The sequence below is a fragment of the Carlito syrichta genome, unplaced genomic scaffold (genome assembly GCF_000164805.1).
Source record: "Carlito syrichta isolate Samal-C Ts95f unplaced genomic scaffold, Tarsius_syrichta-2.0.1 Scaffold81549, whole genome shotgun sequence".
NCBI lineage: Eukaryota > Metazoa > Chordata > Mammalia > Primates > Tarsiidae > Carlito > Carlito syrichta.
Window position 1 is genome coordinate 376,135 of NW_007025645.1, and position 9,056 is coordinate 385,190.

A 9,056-nucleotide genomic window follows, 5' to 3' on the forward strand; every position below is an offset into this window, starting at 1 on the left:
TAGGAACAGGGCCAGGGGGGTCTGGGCCTGGATGGGGGCGGGGTCTGGGAAGGGGCTTGGTATGGCCTCGGGAGTCCTGGCCACCTGGGACTGGCAACACACACTGGCCTGTGGAGAGCTCAGGCCTGCTGGGTGCCACAGCCCCAAGTGGATGGGCCCAGGCCCTGCCCTGGGGAGCTCCTGACGGAAGGCCGATGGCTGGTGGGTGGGGACTCCAGGGCGGAGGAGGAGGGACCCTGGGTTGGGTCCTGTAGGACTCCGGTGGGAGAGGGAAGGGTTCTGCAGAGAGGCAGCACATGCAGCACAAAGGCGTGGCCTGGGAGGGCACGTGGCATCCCCAAGAACCACACCAGGAGGCCCGGCTGGGTGAGGCCATGCTGTCCCCCGTGGGAAGGGCCTTCTCCATCTCATTCCGGGCCCCCAGGTCCTTGTCCCTGGTGGGGAAGCCCCACCACCCACAACCCCGACAGGGAAAGGGAGGCTGGGCTCCAGGGCTTCACTCTGGGGGAGTGCAGACCCCAAGTCACGCCCTGCACACCCCCAGTCCAAGAAGACGTACGAGCAGAAGTGCCGGGACGCGGATGATGCCGGGCAGGCCTTTGAGCGCATCAGTGCCAACGGCCAGCAGAAGCAGGTGGAGAAGGTGCGCGGGGCCACTGGACTGTGTGGTGCCAGCCAAGGCTGAAGCAGGCGGGGAGGCCGGGGAAGGGCGCCATGGACGCCATAGGCAAGGTCTGCATCTGGGACACACCAGCAGCTCACCCCTCTCTTACTCTCAGTCTCCTCATCTGTGAAGTGGGTTTCCCAGAAAGAATCTCAGGCAGGGACAGATAGGGTCAGCTCGATCCCCTGCCGCCTTCAGGCCGCATCCCAGAGCCCACCACCCAGAGCCCCCAGGGAAAGCTGAGGCCCAGACAGGGGCACCAAGTCAGAGGCCAGAGCCCAAGTCTTATGGGGCTGGGCCACCCCAGCCCACATTCCTCCCTCAAGGGCTCGGGGTCCACTTTCCTGATGTCTTGTGGCTTCTGTTTCCATTTTCTTCTGATGGGAACCAGCCTGTGGCCCCCTGTGGGGCGAGGTTGCCAGTAAATGACAGAGTCAGCCCACAGTTGGCTCCTGGGTGGCCCAGTAGGGGGTGACAGAGTCACTCCAGGGTGGCCGGGTGGGCTCTGGCTCTCGGGCAGGGCTGAGCGCCGCTGTCCCTGTGTCCTCAGAGCCAGAACAAAGCCAAGCAGTGCAAGGACGCGGCCACCGAGGCAGGTACGTGGGCCCGGCTGCCTCCTCAGACCCGGCTGTGGCCCGGACAGTCCCTCCCCCGCCACACACCTCCCCGCCTGGAGACGCATGCTCCTCCTGACCACCCCGGCCTGGCATGTCTCTCTCATTCCACATGCGGCAGCTAAATAGACATATCCGTGCTCTCCAGAGTGCCGGGACTGCTCTTGGCACCTTGTGTGTTTAATCCTCACGACTGTCCTTGGAGGTGGCTGCTATCACTGCCCCCCTTTTTAATGATGAAGAAACTGAGGCACAGAGAGGTTAAGTACTTGCCCAAGGTTACACAGCCAATAAGAGACGGTGACTGCCTTTGAACCATCACGGTCACAGCCACAGGAGATGGACCACACACCTCTCACGCACACACACACCCGCACACGCACACACAGACTTCTCTGGGCCTCCGTCCTTTACCTGAGGAGGCCGGAAGCCCCCAGCACCCTTGTCCCTGCTGGCCTCCTTCTCAGCCTCCTCCCTTGCCCCTGGGAAGACTCTCCTGTCTGCTCTGCCTCTCCCAGACCCGGCTGCTCCCTCGGCTGGGGGACAGAGAACTGGGACCAGAGGTCATGACACAAGCCCGCTGGGGTCCACTCCTCCTCCAGCGCATGGCTGCCCTCTCTGAGTCTCAGTTCCCATCGGGAAAGTGAGAAAGTGGGACTAGGGACAGCAAGAGGCCTGGACTCGGAACTTGGGGGTCTGAAGCTCCACGCCAGCTCACAGCAGAGGGAGGGTGCTGAGTCACCCCGAAAAGGGCAGCCCAGGCAGACAGGCAGAGGCCGCCCCCAGCCGGCACAGGCAGGGCTCTGGGGGCGGGGGAGGGGGCTCCCCGGGGGCGGAGAGGCGCTGCGAGCAAGGGGGGAGCTCGGCCGCCTTGTACTTCCAGAGCGCGTGTACAGGCAGAACGTGGAGCAGCTGGAGCGGGTGCGCGGTGAGTGGGAGCAGGAGCACCGGACCACCTGCGAGGTGGGTGTCTGGCCGTGGAGCCTCGGTTTCCCCAGGGGCAAAACGGGAGATACCCGTCCCTGCTCTAGCTGCCTCACCGGGACAAAAGAGGCGGTGTGCCGGGGGAGGGAGAAGGGAAGACATCACGTAGTCATCCATCCATCAGCCGGGCCCTGTGCCGAGTCCTGCCCTGGGGGACCTAGCTTTGGGCCCCTTGTGGCACACAGTCATTCATCGAGCTTTTTGTTGAAGCCAAAACGGAGGCTCAGACAAAACCCACAGTGTCTCTGGGCCCTGCAGATGGACAGGGCCTGGGAGTCAGGGCTCAGGACTCTGGGTCCCGTGCTCCTCTCACCACCCCCTCCCCCAGGTCTCTGTGTGGGGGGGCCTGGTGGGAGGCTGGGGCAGGGATCCTGAGCAGGCTGGCCTCTCGCCCAGCAGCCTCCGGTCTGGCGCAGAGGTGCGGTGGGGACCCGCCGCGGGCTCTTTCCTTAGACAAGGCTTCCAGTCGAGCTGTGAGCCGCACCCAGCCTGGCCCTGCAGCCCCCTCCTCACTTTCCCCCCAGGCCTTCCAGTTGCAGGAGTTTGACCGGCTGACCATTCTCCGCAATGCACTGTGGGTGCACTGCAACCAGCTGTCCATGCAGTGCGTCAAGGACGACGAGGTGGGGCCAGGTGCTGGGTGGCAGGCAGGGAACAGCCTCCGGGTAGCACCGTGCCGGGGGCCATCTGAGTCCACAGACACCTAGTCCTCTAGGGTCTGAGCCTGGCCCTGGGGGTCTCAGGACTCACCAACTCCGCCTCCACTCCTAGCACCCCGGGATGGGAGTGTGGTACTGCCCAGGGCCATGGTCGCTCTGCCTGGAGGATGGTGCTTTTGTGGTTACCCTGGCATCCACCTATTCCACCCCACCCCTGCCCCCACTCCCTGCAAAGTCACAGAATACCTGCTCCCTCTACCAGGGTGGCAAGGGTGGGAGACACAGCCCCTTTGCCAGGTCTCCAGCCTGCAGGAGCCGAGGTCCAGTACCCCCTCCCCCATCTCAGGGTGCCCTGGCTCCCTCCCCAAGCCCAGCATGTTGGGTGGGATAGGGTGGGTCCTCCCCAGCAGAGAGGGGCCCTGACCCCAGAGCCATGAGCTCTCCTCCAGGCAGCCTGGCTCACACCCTGATGCCTGCTGTGTTTCTTGCCTGGCCCCTCCTGCCTAGGGGGCTGTGGTGTCTGATTTTTCTTGTTTGTTTGTTTCTGCCCAAATGACTTGAGCCCACAGCCCTTGTGACACTGGAAGGCGTGTGAGCTCTGGTCCTCTCCTGCTGGACCCAGGGCCTGGCTGTACTACATTTTTGCTCTGTGACCTTGGGCAGGTCACTTTCCTTCTGAGTTTCCCCATCTATAAAGCGGGGAAATAGTGTCTTAGTGCAAAGAACAGGTGTGAGTCAAGTCCCTGGCATAGAGGTCCTGTGCACAGGTGTTCAGGACACGGGGCGCTGTCTCCAAGGCTCTGACCCTTCAGGCAGGCCTGAGCTGATATACCCCAGGATCCCAAATTATAGGTGCTGAGCTGTGCTTCAAAGGCCTGTGAGGAGGCTGGGGGAGGGGGACCGCACAGAGGCAGGGCTTTGACCAGGTGGATACTGAGCCGGGCTCCTGACACAGCCTCTACCCTTTCTGCCCCCAGCTCTATGAGGAAGTGCGGCTGACACTGGAAGGCTGCAGTGTAGACGCCGACATCGACGGCTTCATCCAGGCCAAGAGCACAGGCACTGAGCCCCCAGGTGAGGCCTGGCCTGCGGGCAGTGTAGACTCTGGGTGCAGGACTGCCAGGTCCTGGAAGGTCTGGCCCTGGATCCCGTGGGCCTCAAGTGTCAGGATGGGGCTGGGGAAGCTCACAGCTCCCTTCCAGGTGGAGGAGTCTTGACCACAGCTGGGAAGGACTGGGACAGAGCAGGTGAGAACGGAGGGTCAGAGGTGGGGAGCTTTCCACAGCCCCCACCCTAGCCTCATGGTCCCTAAATCTTGAATCCAGAATACTGTCTCAGTCGTACCCACAGTGGGGTCTCAGGGGAGTGAGGCGGGCTAGGCAGGAATGGGTCTCTGGGCAGGGCTGGGTGGGGTGTTGGGGGCGCAGGTCCTGCTGCCTTCGGCTGCCCTGGGCCTTATGGTCCTGATGCCTGCAGCTCCAGTGCCCTACCAGAACTACTATGACCGCGAGGTCAGCCCAGTGTCCAGCAGCCCCAGCACACAACTGTCCTGCGGCATGATAAAGAGGTAAGGCCCACACGGACAGCCCCCGCCTGCAATGGCTCTTCTACGCATATCTACTGAGTACCTACTGTGTGTCTGGTGCTCTGTTTCGGTCCTGGACACTCTGTGGAGACAGGGTTGGCTTGATCCTGCTTTATGGACCCCGCAGCCCTAGAGACCCAGGCATCAAACAATCCCACCCCAGTGATTCACCAGTGACTGTGAGCTCTAGGTTGGCCCCCATGCCAGCTTCCTTGTCCTTGGTCCCACTGTGGGCCTGGGTCAGTGCCCTAACTACCAGGCTGTAGTCACAATGCTCTCTAGGAGCTGGTCACAGGGGCAGGGCCCACAACCAGCACACCTGGAGAGCTCTCCAGGCTCCCCCAAGGTCCTAGAGCCATGCACGCTCTCTAGGGCCAGGACCCTGACTCAGAACCTAAGGACTCTCGTGGTTCGGGCCTCGAGTGATGATGGAGACAGCCTACTGGGAGCATTCTGGGAGCCCCCAGCAGACTGGCCTTCAAGTTGGGCCCGTGTCCTGTCGGTGGGTTTCCCATGGTGCCTAGGCCTCCACCCCCACTCCGTCACTCCTCTCTCGTCAGCCTTCAGCAAAGAAGGCCTTGCCTTTGGGTGGCAGGAGATGGTAGGGAGAGGCTGGTGCAGTCCTGGCCTTCTCAAAGACCAGCTTGCTCCAAGGCCTCAGGAGTCCCAGAACCACTCACCCCTGGAGGCAGAGGCTCATGGAAACCACCACACTCAGAGAGGGGTGTACACACCCCTGTGAGAATCTTGAGAAGGCACTGACCCTGGGAAAGGGCACATCCATGCCCTCATGATGCTACAGAAAACTTGGGGCCTCCCTGCACCCCAGGTGAGGACCTGATCCCAGCACAGGTGGTCACTTAAGCAACTGGACAAAAGAGCTCACCTGGGCAGTGTCAGTAAAGGACAGAAAAGAGCCCCCAGAGAGAATTAAAGAGTGGGGGGAAGATGTCCCACAGGACAGAGGGAGACCTGGCAGCTGGTCAGAGTCCACTGGAAAGGGCAGCTGGAAGCCAGGCAGGGATCAGTGGCTGAGAAGTGAGGGGAGGAACTGGAATCGCCAGTGTAGATGGTACTGGGAGGTGAGGCACAAGGGCTTGCTGCACCCGCTCCCACAGCCCTGGTGACTCTGCTCCTCCTGTCCCGTCCCTGCTGACTTTAGCCCTGCCCCCTGCTGCATGACTTGTGTTGACAGCTGGCCTTCTCAAGTGCCAGGTTCACACGCCCCCATTCTGAGCATGTGTGCACTACTGGGTTCCCGCCTCTCATGTGGGGAAGGCCCCCACGTGCCACCTCGGACCACAGGGCACCTCCCACAGGCCCCAGTCACAGCTTAGCTCCTCACCTGCACCCAAGGTCCCTGGGGTCTGGGGCAGCTCCTAATGTCATCCCATATTGCACACACCCCAAATGGGTCCGTTTCACTCCCCAAACCCCGCCTGTCTGTATGTCCTTTGCGCCTGAGAGCTCACCCCTCTCTCTTCTGGTAAAGCTTCACCCATCTTTGAAGGTTTAAGTCAACCCACCAGGAAGCCTCCCCTGAGGCAAGGAGGCAGCACCAGCCTCTACTTATTTAGCCCTAAATTCCGCTGCTTCATGGGTGCCCACAACTACCTTCCCACCAGGTGGCCCCAGCGTCTGCCTCATGCTTGTTCTGTTTTGGTTTTTTCCCTTTATTCAGAAAAACCTTCATGACCCAGGCTCAATCCAGGCCTGCGCCAGGCACAGGGGCAGGGGCTAATTAGTCCAGAATTCACACGAGAGAGTGCCGGGGCCCACCCGGTCACTGTGAGGCTGCTTTGGACAGCAGCTCATGCGGAAGGCTGTGAGGATGAGCCAGAATGGGGCTGGGGAGGGAGAACTTGGGCATCTTCCCGGAGGCTGCAGCGCAGAGGTCTGAGACCCCTAGAGAGCCTAGCAGGGGGCAGGTGCCCAGATGGTCCAGGGCGAGCAAGTGGGTGGCGTGGCTTGGGGAGGAAGAGCCTTCAGGGTCCCCCACAAATCACATCCATGCCTGGGGGCTGGGGGCGGCCCCAGCCCTGGCAGACTGTGGAACCCTGAGAGTCCTCCCTGCCGAGTCCCCTCCCTCCCAGTGGGGCCTTGGGTGCCGGTGGGGTGCTCACCCCCTTTCCTTCCTGCCCCTAGGTTCTCCGGGCTGTTGCATGGAAGTCCCAAGTCTGCACCGCTGGCAACTCCCACTGGTAACTGGGGATGACGAGCATGCCCAAACACACCGTGACCCCCGGGGGAGGGAGAGCACTGTGACACGGCACAGATGGGGCTGCTGCCCCTGAAACGAAAGGGTGTGACCTCTGACAGCAAGGGGGAGAGGGCAGGGAGGAGGCAGGCCAGGGTGGGGGGGTCCACCCCAGCAGGGCCTCCAGGGGCCTCACCCCTCTCAGCCTCCACAGAGACACTGAGCCCCACCCCCGAGCGGAATGAGTGTGTCTACGCGGCTGTCGCAGTGCAGGAGCCACAGGGAAACGCAACCCTGCCGGGCCAGGAGTACCGGGCGCTCTATGATTACACGGCGCAGGTGAGACACAGCCTCCTCTCCTGCTCAGAGTGCACATGTGCCAGGGCGTGGTTCCGCGTACAGCTCGAGAGCCTGGGGTTGTGTCTGCATATAGTACACATGCCTGGAGGTGTATACGCACAGCACACAGGCCTGGGGGTGTGTCCACACATAGTACACACACCTGGGGGCATGTCCACATATGGCACACGGGCCTGAGGGTGAATATACATACAGCACAGGCACTTGAGGGTGTGTCTGCAGACGGCACACACTCCTGGTCGTGTGTAACATGTAGCACACGTGCCTGAGAGTGTGTTTGAGGCACGCACTCCCTGGCCAGTGCCCAGCACTTGGGAGGGGCTCAGCCATTGGCCGGATGAATGCTGGTGAACAGGTGCAAAGCCTGCATGCTGGAGTGTCCAGAGCACACACGTGGGGCACACACGCCCATGCAGTCTACGTAGGCGGGGCACTGTGAGCACAAGGCCACGGACAGCAGGTTGACAGTGCCCGGGGCTGCCTGCAGGTGCTGGCTTAAGGGTCGAGCTCTGTGCCCTGCGGCCAGGCCCGCTCTCCCTGGCCATGGGTTCAGGGAACCACCACAGCCAGAGCGAGTCCTTCAGTCACGCTGAGGTTCATTTTCCCATGTCCACAGAGGGAGAGAGTGGGTGGGTCAGGGCAGTTGTGTGAGATTCCGAGTCCAGTCCGCTCCCTGCTTTGAGGTAAGGGGTGCACAGTTGGACCCCACATCCACCTGGCCCGAGACCAAGCATCCCACGGGGCCGGGCAGGCTGGCTATGGGCTGCACTGACCAGGCCATGGCCTGGGCTGCCGACTCCCCCACTGGGAAGCTAGGCCAGGAGACAGTGGAGGGAGTGGGGGTTCAGATGCCAGCAGCTAGCCGGGGCTGGGGACCAGCAGTGGGGCAGGCTGCACGGTGAGCGTGGGCGTGAGGCGGAGCCCTTGGGCTTGGGGTGTGGCAGGCAACCCTGCCCTGGCTCCTCCAGTCACTGTGTCCGGAGCAGACAGTGGGAGAAGGGGGCAGTAGGGAGGGGCGGCAGGCCAGGGAGGCCACTGCGGGCAAACTGGGGGGGACTGGCGACCAAGTCCCTTGGGGCATCCCCATTCTAGTGGTTCCAAGGGGCTGCCCCAGAGGGCACGGGCGTGACTCGGCTAACTGCCCACTGAGACAAGCTGCAGGTACGGCTGGGGTGGGGGAACGCCAGACCCCCAGCTCTCCCAGCGGGCCCCTCCAGCCTCATGTGCCTTCAATCTCTTGCCCAGAATCCCGACGAGCTGGACATCTCCGCAGGGGACGTTCTGGAGGTCATCCTGGAGGGGGAGGATGGCTGGTGGACAGTGGAACGGAATGGACAGCGTGGCTTCGTCCCTGGGTCCTACCTGGAGAAGCTCTGAGGGAGGCGCAGCCCCTGGACCTGCCCTGCCCTTGAAGCCAGCAGTGCCACCACGACTACCCAGGCCGGGCTGGGGCCCAGAACCGAGCCCCCACTCCCTGGCACCCGACCTCGCAATGGGGCGGGCGCCGATTGCTCCGAGTCTCTCGCAGGGAATAAATGGTCGTTCTTTTTCTCCTTGGTCTGCTGGGGTCCCTTTCTCTCTTCCTCCTGCCCTAGGGCTCACATCAGAGGCAGCAGGGGAGCATGGACAGAGTCTGGGAGGCCAGCGCTCCCCACCCTGAGTCTTCAGCTGCGTCTCATGAGGGGCCTCGGGCTGTCCCATGGTCCGCTGGGGACAGGAGAGGCCTGGCCCCAGCTGCTGGGAGCTCCAGGCCACCAGAGAAGCACAGTCACACCTGGGCACACAGAAGGATGCAGGGGTAAGGGAGGGTGGGGCAGGGGTAAGAAGGGGCTCAGGATGGGAGGATCAGGCTTCCTGGGGCAGTGGCAGACAGGACAGGGCACGTGTGTGGGCACAGAAGAGGCGGTGGGGACACACGGGGAACATTCAAGCTCGGCTTGGAACAGGACTCTAGAGGGGTCTGTTGGATAGGTGGTGCAGGGTGGGAGGCCCG

At 62.6% G+C, this 9,056-nt stretch overlaps 1 protein-coding gene across 2 annotated transcripts in view; it reads left to right on the plus strand.

The window, feature by feature from the left end:
* Positions 1-8,614, plus strand: part of PSTPIP1 (proline-serine-threonine phosphatase interacting protein 1) — a 42,797-nt gene extending 34,183 nt beyond the window's left edge. Inside the window, exons 7-15 of one of the 2 annotated variants that reach the window (XM_008055390.2) lie at positions 545-643; positions 1,215-1,260; positions 2,162-2,241; positions 2,787-2,885; positions 3,899-3,995; positions 4,398-4,488; positions 6,652-6,707; positions 6,909-7,042; positions 8,309-8,614. In XM_008055390.2, the coding sequence (XP_008053581.1) occupies positions 545-643; positions 1,215-1,260; positions 2,162-2,241; positions 2,787-2,885; positions 3,899-3,995; positions 4,398-4,488; positions 6,652-6,707; positions 6,909-7,042; positions 8,309-8,440 (834 nt within the window). In that variant the 3' untranslated portion in view covers positions 8,441-8,614. Of the gene's footprint in view, positions 1-544; positions 644-1,214; positions 1,261-2,161; positions 2,242-2,786; positions 2,886-3,898; positions 4,030-4,397; positions 4,489-6,651; positions 6,708-6,908; positions 7,043-8,308 lie in introns of both variants that reach the window. The other variant, XM_008055397.2, reaches the window with a different exon arrangement.
* Positions 8,615-9,056: the final 442 nt, after the last annotated feature.